The 17,092-nt window shown below is 43.3% G+C and overlaps 1 protein-coding gene across 6 annotated transcripts in view; it reads right to left on the bottom strand.

The window, feature by feature from the left end:
* Positions 1 to 1,018: 1,018 nt before the first annotated feature.
* Positions 1,019 to 17,092, bottom strand: part of TMTC3 (transmembrane O-mannosyltransferase targeting cadherins 3) — a 48,533-nt gene continuing 32,459 nt past the window's right edge. For 5 of the 6 annotated variants that reach the window (XM_029078826.2, XM_029078825.2, XM_029078827.2 and 2 more), the window contains 7 exons: positions 16,801 to 16,949; positions 14,289 to 14,409; positions 11,111 to 11,222; positions 8,851 to 8,954; positions 8,184 to 8,353; positions 5,174 to 5,400; positions 1,019 to 4,091 (listed from right to left, as the gene is read on the bottom strand). In XM_029078826.2, the coding sequence (XP_028934659.1) occupies positions 3,274 to 4,091; positions 5,174 to 5,400; positions 8,184 to 8,353; positions 8,851 to 8,954; positions 11,111 to 11,222; positions 14,289 to 14,409; positions 16,801 to 16,949 (1,701 nt within the window). In that variant the 3' untranslated portion in view covers positions 1,019 to 3,273. The remainder of the gene's footprint in view (positions 4,092 to 5,173; positions 5,401 to 8,183; positions 8,354 to 8,850; positions 8,955 to 11,110; positions 11,223 to 14,288; positions 14,410 to 16,800; positions 16,950 to 17,092) is intronic. The other variant, XM_029078829.2, reaches the window with a different exon arrangement.

Genomic DNA, 17,092 nt, shown 5'->3' with positions numbered 1-17,092 from the left:
CCTCACGTGGGACAACCTGATGACCCCGGCGCTTAGAACGGTGCTCTGCCAACATCATTATTATTAGTACTTCACTGACACAAACTCTCAGATTTAAACTTCCCCAAATCTCCCATTCAGTTCTCTGCCCTTCACTTGCTCTCTTCCGCATAAACCCTTCCCAGCTACCTCTCAAGACATCTTCCATCTGCCTTTAAAATCTATCCCCTCTACCTCCACCTCCTATCCCATGCCTTCACCCTTTATAAAAAATATTTGCACCTGCTTTTCTTCCCTCCCTAACTGCTCTCTGCAGCCTCTCCCAGGTGCGGGCGAGTTGAGGACCTGATAGCATCTTGTCTCCCGTTATCAAACATGTCAACCTCATAGGATTTCCAGTTAAAAAAGACCAAGGCAGCGGAGGGGTTGAGGAAGATTAAGATGGAGGAGAGGCTGTTGGATTTGGCACGAAGGGGATCATCGGTGACCGAAGAGAGGGCAGTTTCTCAAGAGCGAGGGTGTGGAAGCGCGACTGCAGGGGGTCAGTGAGAGAACCGGCGGAGTGGAAGAGAATGCAGTGGAACAATTCACTTGGGGAGTTTGGAAAGAAAGGGTAGAAGGAAGATGGGGTGACGGATTCGAAGAGCAGGGAGAGCTCCTCTTGCCGTACAGCTGGGAAGGACGGGCGAGTCGAAGAGAAGGCAGGGGGAAGGAGGAATGGGCCAGGTTCAGGGAGAGTTTAAGGAGATCACAACTGGTGATCTAACGATGGCGATCTAAAATCTGGTGATTTTAACGATGAAAGGGGCGGAACGGCCATTATTAGGGGCAGGCGATGGAGGAAGCGCTTGGACCCGGAGGGTTTAAGGAGCGAGTTAAAAGTCCGAAACAGCACGAGAGTCTAAAGGGGGCAGGACACTCATGGATGAAGCTTCGGCTCTACTATCCACCGTACCACGCGTTCTTCTGAAAAGCTCGCCGCTCTATTCCCTCAAAAAGACACCTCGATGCTCTTTCTACGGAACAAAAGCAATTCACGTCAAATTTAAAAAAGTATCAATTTAATATTAAACATAACACTTAGAAAAATGATACACATCTAGACAATCCATAATACCATAAAAAGGCATTCCATTTTAGATGTCTTTTTTTTGAGTTCCCAGATACCGACAACTGCCAAACAGGAGCTGCCAGATAAACATATACCAGACCCGAGAATCAGTTATATTTTTAGAGTTACATTAAATACCCTTTTATCATGCAGAGGAACTGTTCAATATAAATGTGAGCCATATAAGTGTATGTACTTTTCATTAGTGTTTGTAGGGAATTATTTAAAGGCAGCTCTCCCTAATTTCTGGATGAGAGCTGGAGTCTGAGGTAATTAAGACACTTTCTAAACGACGATTGCATTTTGTAACTGAACTTGTTTGGACTTTGTTTTAAATGAAGTTGAAAAACAACAGAATTAAGTCCTGAAGAACTGGATCTTATAACCCCTCAACTTGAGTACCAATTTCAGAGGCGGTTGGAATTTAGTAACTGCTGGTCTATGATGCCCAACCAGTTATGAGAATTTAAAAAAAAAAAAAAGAAATCATGACAAGAAACCAACCCTTTTTTTTACCTAGACGTTTCACTAACCTTGCCACCATGGAACACTATCATATTTTAAAGTTTCTTAATAAAATATTCTAGGCTTAGCGCAAATGCACCCCTTCTCCCCCAAACCCAAATGAAACCCCAAAATGATTTTAATTGGGGTGTTTTATTGATACACAGTTAATAATAATGATAATAATGATAATTATAATATTCCTCTATTCAAAATGCTGGAATTCTGCCACCCTAAGGAAATGCCCATTATTTTTCTAGCCGTTCATTTAAAGAGGAATTTAATTTTCTAATAAATATATTTCCTAAACTTTGAAATTTGAAAACACCCCAAACGTCTCACGGGAAACTAATTTTATCATAGCGGATTCACTCAAAGACTTTTATAGGTGACGTAAGGCAAGTATACAAAGCGTTTTGTCAGCTCAGTGATATATTTACATGAAAACGACTCACTGGAAAGCAGTTCTACCATTAAAACCATGCTGAAGTGATGAATACTGAAAGCCGGCTCGTGAAAAAAAAGGAATTAGAACAGACATCTTGCAAAATGTTAGTGGAAACATATTTAAGAGATTCAGTAGTCAAAATAGTTAATAAAAATCGCACGTGCTATGACAAGATATCAAACAATAGAACGTAGTGCTTAGAAATAAACCAGACGTCACAGTCTCTCAACTAAACAGAACTAAATACAGTAGAACTAAAATGAGGGGTTTGACTATAAAACTCCCCATGAGTTATTTTGAAATCCACACACACACACACACACACAATCCTCATTTTAATGAGTAAGACCAAATAACTTTTCCTTAGGAGGATATTTGACTCCTAATACGCTTCAAAAAGGCTTCGAAAAATACCACTGTCTGGAACCCTAATATGGCTTACTGCGGCGTGCCTGCATTTTTCAGGACCTAATGTACTGAAGCAAATAAAACCCCCCCAAATCAACACAAAAATAATTGGGCGGCCTATAATTGTCAAAAATAGATACATTTTCAAAAGAAAGACAGAAACCTTTTAGAAAAGCACCATTGGAAATGTACACGTCAGCTATTAGAAAGAATAGCCTTGGACTGCAAACTGAAAGACAATCATACAGTTAGGAAAATATATGCTGAAATGCTACTATAGTCACATTCTATACATTCCCGTGTTTAAAAAATCCGTTTCACTGTACATTTCTTTTGAAATGGAAAGAAATGAAAGATCAATTTCCATTGCACAAAGTTTAGTCAGAGCAGTTTTTTGGTACCTTCTGATTACCGGTGATGCAAAGAAAAAAAGAGATTTTAATACGCAGTCAGAGTCAGGTAAGCATAAATTTAAGAAGCTGCTAAAAAAAAAAGGTCAAAGAATAAAATAAGCAGAGCATTTGAGTTGCTCCATTTTTGCCCGCTTGCTACCAGATATTTTTAATGCTTTAAAGAAGGCGATTCCTCCACCCTTCTATGCTTCTCCAATACCCCAAACATCCCATGCCCGCGCACTAAAATCATATATAAAATCTGGCAACTTGGATCTCTCAATCTGTAAGAAGTTGCATAATAAATGCTACGTTTTACCATGCTCTTCCCATCTTTTCAAAGCACCGGACCAGCAGGCCAATCTGAATAGACAGTAAGCAAGAGATCAAACGTTATTTCCCATTTCATTGTTACACGGTAAAGAGCATGATTATTCACCATTTAAAATTCGTTCAATTTCCTCTAGTCTCTTCAAAGCAGCAACTCTTTTCTTTTCAATGTCTTTGATTTCTTTTGTTGATTTTTTTTTAATCTCTTTATCTGGGTTTTTTTCCAACTGTTGCTTCGGTTTAGACAGTTGTCCTTGCTTAGTACTGCTACTCGTTGTTTGGGTGGCTTTGGGTTCCTTCCTCCTTTTCAAGTCTTCTAATGTGGTTTTTTTGCCCCCTCCCACACCCGCAGTCTCTCCTGCTGAAAGCAGGGATGCCTCTGGAGTAGTCAAGGAAGATATCTTGCTCCTCACAATACTCAAATGCCTCTGGATATATTCCTCGTGTGGTGCTAAAGCAAGGGTCTCAACGAGGCATTTTTCCGCTTTCAGTAGGTCCCTCTCCTCAAAATAGACAACACAGAGGTTGTGCTTTCCCTGGACGTTGTTGGGATCCATTTCCAGGATTTTTTCAAAACACTTTTTGGCTCCGCTTATATCTTTCTTCTGATTCATCAGAATGTCTCCCTTTAAAATGAGCCCTTTGGCATGATCGGGATAATACTGAAGGAGTTCTTCTAGGACCGGCAAAGCCAGCAATTCTTTTGCCGTCTGCGAGTAGAGGAGGGCCAGGTTAAACAATGCACTTCGGAAACCTTTTTGCAACTTTATGGCTTTTTTCATCCAAGCCTCTGCTTCAGAATCCTTCTTGTCATCCATCGCGAGCATACCCAGATTGAAGTACCCATTAGCATCATGGGGTTCTTCTTTTATGTAGCTAAGAAGTCTCTTTTTAGCTTCAGGTCTAAGTTTAGCATCACCTAAAGAGGCAAAACGGAGACCAAGGGAAATCCTTAATCAGACAAGGAGGAGCAGTGAAAACCACTCAGCGGAGTACTTCTCGGTCTTCGGACTGGAAGCCGTTTAGGATGCTGGCCGTTGACTGTAGCGCGATAATTAATCTTGTGAAACCACATAAGATACACAGGACTGGATACATCACGGGGTTTAGGAAGGAAAATGTGAAAGCTTGGACGCTACTGTATAACAATAATAATTATTACGATAATAATAGCGGTATTTGTTAAGTCCCCACTATGTTCCAAGCACTGTACTCGGCGCTGGGGTAGATAGACGACAATCAGGTCCCATTCGGGGCTCAAAGAATATAAGTAGGAGGGAGAACAGGTTCTGGAGTCTCATTTTGCAGGTGAGTGAATTAAATCAGTCGGTGCTATTATTGTCAACTGTGTGACTGTGGGCAAGTCACTTCACTTCTCTATGCCTCAGTTCGCTCATCTGTAAAATGGGGATGAAGACTGTGAGCCTCACACGTGGGACAACCTCATTGCCCTGTATCTCCCCCAGCGCTTAGAACAGTGCTCTGCACATAGGAAGCGCTTAACAAATACCAACATTATTATTATTATCGAGCACTTACTCTGTGCAGAGCACTGTACTAAGCGCTTGGGAGAGTACAATAGAATTAGCAGACACTCCCCCTGCCCAGAACAAACCGCGGTGACTCGCCCAAGGTCGCACAGCGGTAAGTGGAGGAGCCAGGATTAGAACCCAGGCCCTCTGCCTCCCAGGCCCGTGCTCTTTCCACTAGGCCGTGCTGCTTCTGTAACGGCTCGGTTATTCTTTCTGGTACTAATGGTTGCGTGGGTGGGGAGAGTGAGGTACGGGAGGTGATCTGGGCAACTGTCTTTGAACATTTCCATCATCAGGCCACCCAGTATAACCCCGATGAAAAACAAGACCGCACAGAAAGAACTGCTAAGGTCACAGGCCCTCCCGACTATATCTACTTCAGTTCTTTGAAAAGCAGGGGAAAAAAAAGAGGGAATTCTCTCTGCACAAAACGAAACGGAGGGACCCGTTTTTAGAGACGTCGACATACCTGATTCTTGCATTAGCAGGGCAGAATTGAATAATGCCAATCTGTGCTTGGGACTCAGTTCTAAGGCTCGGTTAAAGTTCTGTAGCGCTTCAGGTGGATCTTTTAGCTCTATGTAAACGATTGCCAAGTTGTACCAAAGGTCTGCGTTGTTTCTGTCCAGCTCTAGAGCCCTAAGATAGGCTTCTTTTGCTTTCAAGGGTTTGTTCATTTTTAAAAGCAGTTCTCCCCTGTAGAGAAACCAAACCGAGGCTCACATTTCAGTCTTCTCTTTCACGTTACAAACATTAATTCTGAGCAAGCTCCTGGCCCAAAACTCAATTTTAACATTCAATTTCATTTTCCCCATGACCCAGGTCCTCTGACTCTGGGGCTCGGGACCCAAACGCCAGGCCACGCTCCCTCCTCTTTTGGCATCCGGCGAGGGACGGACGTCAGGCCCGGAGGCCGGGGTACGATCCGAGTCTCGTCAGGTGTGAGGAGCGGAAGGCGATCGAGACCTGCGCCTTCAGGGCGGTGCTGGTCATGTGGAAAGGGAGCGGATGCCGTCGGTGGACAGCAGCTCCCGCTTAAGGCAGGGGTGTGGGGCCTGAGCGAAAGGCCACGATTACACTAGGACTCGTGACTTCCGGGCCTCCAGCCGGATGTATTCTGCAGGCTCCCTGAATGACACTGGCCCTGTCACTTTCTCGGGCTTCAATTCAAAAGGAAATTAATCAGCCCGAGCCAAGGTTGCACACGTTTTAGCGAGGTCCGCCAGTGGTTTCTCCAAGCGGAGCCAGCCCCGTTTCCCCAGGGGAAGGGGAGGGAGTGGAACTGAAGGATTTCTAATGAATTCAAGTGAGCGTCATGAAATTACGATTTTATCTTTCAGTCACCTGCACCGATGCTTTTCAGCCCACTATCTCCCTTCTCGGGAATCCATTAACGCAGACTCCCTCTGTAGAATGTAAGCTCCTCCTTATAGGCAGAGGTTGCATCTACCAACTCTTTTGTACTGTACTTTCCCCAGCACTTAATACAGTGCTCTGCGAACAGTGAGCGCTCAATAAAAACTATTGATTGATACAAGTATTTTTTTAATAGCATTTAAGCGCTTACTATGTGTCAAGCATTGTTATGGGGGTCTCCCCTTACTTCCAGTGCTTAATAATACAATGCCTGGCACGTAGTAGGCACTTAAATACCACAATCATTATTATTATTACGATGCCCAGAGATCTTAAGGGTGGGAGAATACCGGAGAGGCTGGCCGGGTTGTACACTGTATGTAAACTGAAATTACCGCTGAACAGATAAACACACCAGTGTTCCTTTTTTTTATTTGGAACCACCTAATATGATCGATCGATCGTATTTATTGAGCACTTACTATGTGGATGACAGCACTATACTAAGCACTCGGGAAGCACAACACAACACCAGCAGACACGTTCCCTGCCCTTAACAAGTCTAAACGGGGAGCTTACAGTCTAGAAGGGGACTACGATGTAAAACTATGTCTCCCAAAAACCTGAAAGTCAGTTCACTTTTAATCGGATTGCTCATAAAAATCACTTAGTAAAATTGGCAACCCTGGCCGCACCATTTGGTGGAGGCTTTGAGCAAATACACTTTGAAACCAAGACTGTAAAAATTTAAAAGAGAACAATTTTTCATCATATGTAACTGTTTAAGTGGCCGAGGGGAGATTAGATTACCGCAAGTGAAAAAATGACCTATTAGGAGAAAAAGTTTGGCCATTCCCCATCAAGCTTTTGAATTTGTGTCAGATCCTTTTTAAAAGATCCCGTTTAGCTGTTTTAGAGAGGATGAACTCCTCACTCCCTGTGAGTACTGAAGGAAACCTTCCTCATGCAGTGGTTTCTGGCCTCCCACTGACCACATTATAACACGGCATTAGGAGGGAAGCGCCTCAGAATCACTGTATTCATTCATTCAATCGTATTTATTGAGCGCTTACTGGGGGCACAAGCACTGTACGAAGCGCTTGGAAAATACAGTTCGGCAACAACTACTCTACCCCCTGCTTTCCTCCCATTCACTCTCACACTGCACAGTTTTTGGAGGTTTATATCATCGCCCTGAGGACAGGGAAGGAGAGCACACATAAATAGTTTTAAGATTCCCCAATGGATGTTGCTTGCTGTTTTATAACGATTAAATAATAGTTCTCATTACTTGAACTCGTCAGAACTGGAATGCTTTCTATTTATTTTGAAACGTTTCCCTTTTAATTCCGGAATTGTTTTGAGAATAATGGCTAAAAACTGGAAGGGAAAAATACCAGGTTTTGATTTAACTACCGGGTCTCTGTGGATTACTCATTTTCACATACTTACAAGACTCATCGAGGAAACGTACTATCTCCCCAGACACAATGGAACTTTACCTGCTTTAAAAATATCTTATAGGTAAAATGTCTTGCTCAAGTTTCTAATGATACCTCGTAACAGAGGACCACAGCTTCATATAAATTCAAACTTTTTCATATCCCAACAAGGAAGCTTAGAGAAAGGATTATTTAAAATATTTAATCACGTGCTTAGTACAGTGCTCCGCACAAAGTAAGCACTCAATATAAACGCTATTGACTGATTCACCTATTCACTGCAATTTCTCTGTTGATTTTGGATTACAGAAGAATATTTTATGTACTAATGGTCAATTAAGGCTATCACTCAAAATTGTATCTTACTTGGGTTATAATACAATTCCATTTACCTAAAGCCTCATGAAATCCTGGAAACCCTTGAACTTACGGTGTTTCATATGAATGAATGAATCAGAATCTCAAATACGATCTGAGTTCCAAACTCTAGATATGAGGAACACTGAACTCTGGATGGAACTGCAACGGTCAAAGCCGGTGGGCACCTTCATTCAGAAAGATCTCAGGCTGCCTAGGACCATTTCTATTTCGCAAAGTTCATATACTTATAACGGCACATCAACTACCCACTGTACCCGTAGCACATTAATGAACTTTTAGAGTTGACATGAACCATATTACCTGCTAATATAAGCTTGCTTGAAATCTGGCCTCATGCTAATTGCTTGCCGATACAACTGGTCCGCTTCTTCGAGTCGGGACTCATTTGTACGAATCAAGTTTGCAAGATTTATATAAACGTTGAGATGATTAGGAGCAATGCGTGCTGCATATTTTTTACCCGGAATAATCTGGCCACAAAAAGAGATAAGATTTACAACACGCGATGACGGAAAGAAAGTTATATATTTGAAAAGGAACCTGACGCCATGGGTACGCTCTTAAATTATCCTCTTCGGCAGTTTACATTTTTTTCCAAACACTTCAACGTTTAAGATTGCCTTTCACATAAAAAAACTTCATTAATAAAGCTAATGGTATGGAAGGTGAAAATATCACTTTTTGGTATTTGAAAAAAAGGTAGAATTTTAACTACCATCATCGGTCGTACTTACTGAGCACTCAATGTGTGCAGAGCACTGTACTAAGCACATGGGAGAGTACAATTCAAGAGAGTTGACAGACATGTTCTCTGCTCACAATACTACTAATGTTGGTATTTGTTAAGCGCTTACTATGTGTTGAAAGATACATGGAAGGAAAACAGAGGGGATTTTTCAAAGGATAATTTTATTCAACCTAAATTTACATTTCTGGTAAAATGTTATTTCTGAATATTGCGACTTACTTGTGGCATCAGTGATTTAGCAATTAGGTAAGCTGCTTCTGCTTCTTTGGTTCTATTTAAATTTTTGTAAGTTCGTCCTACGTTCATGTGGGCTCCAATATCGTCTTGAATAAAGAAAATATGATGTTACATCTTATGGAGAATGAAGCATACTTATTGGGGAAAGGGAGGAGGTCATTTTCTGTACGACCCTGGCCCTCCCAATTCTGGAGATGAGCGCAGAATGATAGGGGAGCATAAAAGAAATGGGTGCGGGTCTCTAAGGCATCGTCAAACGCTAGAATGCAGCCGGGTACTGTAGCTGTGGACAGGCACCATTCACCTCTGGAAACCTGTTGCTCCATAATCCTCTCCGTCCCGGGAGACCACGGAAATCACCCTTGAGGCATTTAAAATATAGGTTGAGCCCCGTCGCTAAATCCTGCCGGGCTCTACTCCGCGACGGTTCTTGGATCTGCCCCTTCCTTTCTACCCAAACCTAGTTCAAGCTCTTGTTATTTCAGTCAATCGATGGCAAAAGTGTTGGAAAGAAGGTGAGACGAGGAGGCGAGAATGGAAACGGGGCCGGTGGCTGGAAACGTCAAACACGACAACGGGCCGGCAGCCTTTCGATGATACCAGTGTGATCAGGATTATGGATCCACGTTGGCCTTCACTGTCTCTCTCTCTCGCACGCTCGCACAAACATAACGCACTCCTACACACCCACAGAGGTGAGTGGTACCATCAGTGGTGCCTTTCTCAAAGACAACTCTATTAAAATTGCAAGACAATGTCCAAAGCACAACATTCATTCATTCACTCATGCTTATTGAGTGCTTACTGTGTGCAGGGCACTCTACTAGAGAAGCAGCGCGGCTCAGCGGAAGGAGCCCGGGCTTTGGAGTCAGAGGTCATGGGTTCGAATCCCGGCTCTGCCACTTGTCAGCTGGGTGACCGTGGGCAAGTCACTTCACTTCTCTGTGCCTCAGTTACCTCATCTGTAAAATGGGGATGAAGACCGGGAGCCCCACGTGGGACAACCTGATTCCCCTGTGTCTACCCCAGCGTTCAGAACAGCGCTCTGCACATAGCAAGCGCTTAACAAATACCAACATTATTATTACTAAGCGCTTGGAAAGTACAATTCGGCAACAAACAGAGACAATCGGTGACAATTCGGCAACAGAGAGACAAACGGTGTTGAGTCCAGCAGAAGACATACGCTGCTGCTCTGGAGATGGTTCAGCCCTTTCTCCCTGCACTTCCGGCCACCTGAGAAACTGCCTGACGGAAAGTCTCAGCCACTGCTCATTAGACCGGCGTCAACATGGCCAATAGAAACTTATCACTCCTGGTCTACTCCTGACCAGGTTGGAAGGGCGTCGTGCAGTTGCAGACCTACCCGTGATCATCTCTTGACCTCTATGTTTTCAGCCTTTTGGCTGTCAGGTGATACAAGGGGTTTTTGGAACGATCACCCCTCATCCCTCAGATCTTCTCTTTCCGGACCAGGGCTAGACCGAATGCTCTAAACTGCTTCTATTTTGTGGAGAGATGCAGCGGCTCAGAAAACTGCCATCTCCTAACAGAACCAACTTTAAAAAAAAACAAAACGGTACCTGTTAACTGCTTACTCTGTGCCGCACACTATACTAAGCATTGGGGGTGATAATAATGATAATGTTAGTATTTGTTAAGCGCTTACTATGTGCAGAGCACTGTTCTAAGCGCCGGGGGAGATGCAGGGTAATCAGGTTGTCCCACGTGAGGCTCACAGTTAATCCCCATTTTACAGATGAGGGAACTGAGGCACAGAGAAGTGACTCGCCCACAGTCACACAGCTGACAAGTGGCAGAGCTGGGAGTCGAACTCGTGACCCCTGACGCCGAAGCCCAGGCTCTTTCCGCTGAGCCACGCTGCTTCCCCTAGAAGACAGGTAAGTTCATCTAGGGGTAGATATAAACTAATCAGATTGGACACAGTCCACGGGGTTCAGAGTCTTAATCCCCATTTCACAGATGAGGGAACGGAGACACACAGAAATGAAGGGAACTGCCGCAGTAACAAGTGGTGGAGTCAGGATTAGGAACCAGGTCCTTCTCGATCCCAGGTCTGTGTTCTATCCTTCTGAATCCCAGGCTTGGCTTCTATACACTAGGCCATGCGGCTCCTGCTTTGGGAAATCAATCCATTTCAATACACACGCAAGGTAACTACACCATCACCCCCCCCCCACCCCCCCCCGCCCCCAAACACATACTAATCTCCAACATTTACCTGGTTGCACATATGTTGCCTGTAGAAAGTACTTCAAAGCTCTCTCGAAGTTTTTTTCATTTTCTAGAGCATGACCCACGTTATTCCATAATTTGGCATTATTTTTATTTACCTTGAATAAAGCAAGCACATAAGCATGAGCAACAGAAGAGGAACGTAATGCTTTTAAGCACATATTCCTTGAGGTTTAGGCAAGCATTTATTTATCTTTTTGTCAAGAGGATTTTAGCTTTAGTGTAAGACACACGTCAATCATTTTTGTGACTGGGCTACACGAGCCGTTATATATGCACATCCGTGCTTCGACTGCAATGCGCCGAAGGGGCAACGCACAGCTATCTGACTGTATTTCATTTTCAAAAGTGACGCCGCTGACAGATACGGCTGGAACGGCCGAAGCGCAATCCTCTCTCATTTCTGCATAAAGTTGGACATTGATCTGACGCGTCTGGCCTATGCAGAGGCCTGTCTCGGTTTCTGAAATCATCCTCGTTGTCATGAGGTCCTTACCCGAGGCCAGTCACCCCTCTCCTAACTGCTTCTTTCTCATTCTCTCTCCCTCTCTCGTTCCCTCCCGCTCTTCTCATTTTCTTTCTCACTCTCACAACCACTCGCCAAAAGACTTTCCCCTCTGGCAGTGGCAGCATGGGGCAGGGAGCGAGAAACCCTTGCTCGTACCAAGCATCCCGGTTCCTGGCACCAGGCTGTTGTTGTTACCTCCCGGGTTCTGGCACATGGAAAATACAAGCAGAACATCCTCCCCGGACCCTAGATGTCCCTGAGACTAAGAGTGGAGGTGGGAACATCGGCGGCGGGAGTTTGGAGCTGTGCTGTCAGAAGGAGGGGATAAAAGGTTCTTTCCATTTCCCTGCTGCGGCCAGCTGCTCTGCTGACTGGGCAGTGAAGTGGCAGATGGGCCCCGGGCTTAGCGACTCACACACCCTGATCTAAAGTATCAGGACACCCGGAACTAGGAGACTATCTGAAAACATTGTTTTTTCAGGAAATACAACTGATGATTTAAAACGTATCTCCCCCCTCGCTCCCCTTCCCCCCCAAAATCCATAATCTATCAACGGCACTCATTGAAGACAATGTTCCCCGGCCTAAACGATCTTAAAATTTAGCAGGCAAGACACAGATCATTTACTGATAGGAGGAAAAAGACAATGGAAAGCTGAATAAATAAGGGCACAAATATTAAAATATGCAAAACCACATCTGCAAAGGTGGCACAAGTAGAAGTCAAGAGGCGGTACTTGCAGAATCGATTCCTTTTAAAATTCAAATTTTTCAACAGCCCTAAAGATTAGGTCAGAGGAATTCAGTAGTCAGAGGACAAAACATAACCCGTTCCCCCTTCACATTCATGATGGCGTACATTTAACAGTACATATGACCTAACTTTTTTAAAACTTAGTAGCTTTATGATGAAATCCACTATTCCACTGCTGCTTGGTTATTCAATTTAAAACATGCAACCCCAAAGTAAAGAGACGGTAGTTGTGAGGAAATGGCAAGATTCAGCAGGCAGGCTGTCTCCCACACCTTTCCCTCCATTCTCCTTGGTCTTCAGAGGCCCCAGAGACGTCTTATCGATATTACAAAACAGTCCCCAGATGCAAGAGCATCGTTCTACGTGTCCTATTAGCAATCACAGTTCCTAGCCTCCATGACTTCGGTTCACGTGTTTTCCGCTCCAGAATTAGAACGGCCGTGGGTATTCTTGCCTTTCCCTTCTTTTGAATTCTCTCCTCCCGTCCCATGCCTTAGCACTGTCTCTGCATTTTGATCCCCATTCTTCCCCAACATTACCTGGTGTCTCTCCATCTCTACTGTCATTTCTCCCCGATCCTTATTTTTTCCTCTGTAATTTATTTTTTTCCTCCTCCTTGAGTCCTGTCTCTTCCCAGTTCCATTTCCCCCCAAAATCCTTTCTCTCGTCCATTCTTCCCCTATTCCTTTTGGTCCTACCCAATTCCGCTCCCTCCTTTCTCTGCTCTCTCCCTCCCTGACTGCTTTCAAGTTTCTGTCACCTCCCTCGCTTCCTCGCTCCTCTTTGCCAGCTTTCCTCCTCTTTTCGGTCATTTCTGCAGGAGCGTCATCTGTCCTCCTTCAAATCCCAGTTCTGCATATCCTGTCTCTCCCTCCCTTCACTTCTGCAACATCATCATTTCTTCCGAGAAGTCCCCGGAACAACTTTCTGGACAGACAGGAAACTATTATAACAATAAACAGATTACCGTACCACAATTAAACAGAACACAAAAACACGATTAAAGGGACTATGTTTATAAACGATTAATATTTCAGCCAGAAATAACTAACAACCAGACCGAGAAGCCTCAGAAATAAGTCAAGATGGGGAAATGAACACGGGAGTGACTGCGAACAGTGGGATCGGATGAAGGGGAGGCAATGTAAAACAAGAGAGACACCCACAAGTGTGAACAAGGGGTCACAAAAGAAAAGTGAGAAGAGAATGGGTAGGTCATTTTCTTACCTCTACCCCTCCCCTTGTAATTTTTCAGTTATCACTACATTTTGTTCCATTAAAAAATGGCTTCGCTCCAATTTCCCGGAAAAAAAAGTCTTACGGGGATGCCCCTAATACGATCACCGTAACCAAAAAACAGTCTTGGAAGTTTATCGTTTTAACAGAAGTGGTGAGTGACGTGCCTTAAAGAAGTCACAGCACCGGGGTTAACGTAGTGAGGGTGAGGTGGTCCTTAGTACATGGCTAAGCGCTTAGGGCAGTGCTCGGCACACGGTAAGCGCTCAATCAATACGAATGAATAAATTAAAAAAAAATTACAGCATAAATAACACCTTTTGAGGGCTGCATCCCCCTACAACCTGGGGCATCTAAAATACTGTAGATGCTTTAAATAAGTCCAAAGCACACAGCTCCAACCCTTTTCTGCCCGTGAGCTCGGCCGACCTCATTCATACCTGAATCTTACAAATTTCACTGAGGTACACTACGTAACAGGAGATTGAGCGGGACTATCATTGTTTTAAGAACCACACAAGAAAATTTAACAGAATCTGTAAGTTCTTACACTGTGATACTTTTACTGAAAAAGTCACTTTGTTCAGTGTATAATTTACAAGAAGTCCAGCAAAATTAACTTTGTTCAGATCAAGATGATCTAGAACGTATTAAAAAATACTTTACCTTTAAGGCTGACATAAACAATGTGTATTCAGACTCCCAATCCCAATTTCTATGGACTGTTTTTAAGGCATGAGTGAACACCACTATAGACAGACAAACCCAAGACAGCTTCTTTAAAACACTGTGGAGAATGAAAACAAAACAAAATAGTCAAAGCCTGTACAAATATAGGAACAGACATTATCTCCCAAATTGGAGCAATAGGCTTTTCTTCAGAGATTTGCTATTTGTAGTTATAATAAGAGAAGCACAGTACACCAATAATATTTTGAAAGTACATACTCAAAAGCATGGCCGCTTAATGAGTCAGAACATATTTTAAGATCTACATAGCCAATTTTATTTCCGCAAGAATGTTTCCTTCAGATTAATCTAAAACAGTCTACTTAAAATACTAAAAAAAGGATGCTTCGTTCTCTAGTTGACAAACAATAACTAATTTTAACTTTACTATTAATAACGTTCCAAGCACGGCAACCAAAAAAAACCCCCCACACGAACAAAATATAGACCAAAATTCAAATAGACATCTATATATGACCCAACACTGGGCAGATCATATTTGTGGCAAAAATAACTGACAAAATATACCCTCAATCTTTGAGGGTTGTGAAGCATGGTGAAGAAAGACCAAAATGAAACATTTTTAGGAATATTTCACATTGAGAGAGGACTGATTAATTGCTGGAGGCCAAAACATAAATTAGGACAACCTTGAAATCATTTGCATTTCAAAAGAATCAATATGCCAACTGGAATTATAGAGGGGCATCTCCAGATTCCAAAGACTAACAGCAACCTTTGTGAAGCAGTAAACATGTAGTAATGGGCTACTGATTGTACTGAAAGCAGCATTTTGGAATGTAAGTGATAAATAAGCCCAAGTCACTTTGGTCTGACAGCCAAATTTTAAAAGGCAAATGTCATATTTTCTTCAGAACTGAATCGGTCCCTGTTGACTTTTTCTAAGTTCACATTTCCCCCGAAAAACACATTCATCCCCTCGACCCAGTTCCTGGGCTAGTTACTAGGTTCTGAATCCAACTTCTAAGTCATCTTCGAGCGACTTCAGTTCTCCAAAACGTGACCTCTTTTTTTCGAAGATCTTTTATACAAAGGCATGACTTCCCTCTAAATGACTCAGATAAAATCGATTCGACAGTAACAACCCAAAGTTGAAAGGGCAATTACACCGAAGAAGTCGGTGACATGTCAGAGGAATTTTAAGACCCTTACATAAGACGTTCTTGCAACGTAAGACAGTGTCCTGCGTTGTCGACTCAAAGTTTTGGTTACGTCTAGAGGTCTGGATGTAGACGGTAGGGAACCTTAGTATTCTCCAAACTGTAAGCAATCCTTTAGACTGTAAATTTGGGTGAGGAGGGAACTCGTTACCAACTCTGTTATGTTGTACTCTCCCAAGTGCTAAGTAAAATAAAAAAAATAAATGGTTGTGTTTGTTAAGCGCTTACTATGTGCAAAGCACTGTTCTAAGCACTGGGGGAGACAAGGTGATCAGGTTGTCCCACGTGGGGCTCACAGTCTTAATCCCCATTTCACGGGTAACCGAGGCACAGAGAAGTGAAGTGACTTGCCCAAAGTCACACAGCTGGCAAGCGGCAGAGCAGGGATTAGAACCCACGACCTCTGACTCCCAAGCCCGGGCTCTTTCCACTGAACCACGCTGCTTTTCTGTACAGGGCTCTGTATGACTAATTGATTGACTGATCGATTCATATCCTTCAGGCTTACTTTCAGTATATATTACAGTAACAGCGTGGCCTAGTGGAAAGAACATGTGCCTGGGAGTCAGAAGATCTGGGTTCTAATCCCGGTTCCACGACTTGTCTGCGTGTGACCTTAAACAAGTCATTTAACTTTTCTGAGTCTCAGTTATCTCATCTGTAAAATGGGGATTAAGACTGTGAGCCCCTTAGGGGACAGGGACTGTATCCAACCTGCTCATCTTGTGTCTACCTGTGCTTAGTACAGTGTCCGGCACATTGTAAGCGATTAACAAATATTAAAAAAAAAATAACAGATGGACTATGATTGGTACCAGTACCGTTCTTATAGAAGCACTGCTCTTAACCACTTAAAAGCGCCCGTTCTGGAAGAATGCATAGAGGTCATTCATTCGATAGTATTTATTGAGCGCTTATTATGTGCAGAGCACTGTACTAAGCGCTTGGAATGAACAAGTCGGCAACAGATAGAGACAGTCCCTGCCGTTTGACGGGCTTACGGTCTAATCGCGTGCAGAGTTCTCGGCAAATCACAGAAGGAAGAGATTTACCCTATCAATTCAATCAGTGGTATTTACTGAGCACTTACTGGGTGCAGAGCACTGTATTTAATGCTTGGGAGAGTAATTTAATAGAGTTAGCAGACACATTCCCTTCCCACAGGGACCCCACTTCTCTAGCCGACGCCTAAGAAAAGACCATGAGCTAAGGAGAAAGCTTTAAAAACAGCTAGTCCCTCTCAGTTTTATGACCGACATGAAACCTACCTTTTACTTGACAGTTTCTTCCAACCATGGGCTACTAATATACAGAATCCCATGCTAGGAACATACAGTACTCGCTCAGCTACAACAAACCCCACTGGGAAAAAAAGATTGGAGGCAGGAATAAAGGGCAGCACCATTAAACAAAGTGCCTAGGAAAAAAAAAAAAAAAAAAAGAAAAAGGATTTTAATCAGTTAATGGAATTCACTGAGTGCTTACTGGGTGCAAAGCACTCTACTAAGCTCTTGGGAGTCTACAATACAACAGGGTTGGTAGACGCGTCCCAGCCCACAA

This window comes from Ornithorhynchus anatinus, chromosome 14 (assembly GCF_004115215.2).
Source record: "Ornithorhynchus anatinus isolate Pmale09 chromosome 14, mOrnAna1.pri.v4, whole genome shotgun sequence".
Taxonomy (NCBI): domain Eukaryota; kingdom Metazoa; phylum Chordata; class Mammalia; order Monotremata; family Ornithorhynchidae; genus Ornithorhynchus; species Ornithorhynchus anatinus.
This window is presented reverse-complemented; position numbering and strand designations above follow the sequence as displayed.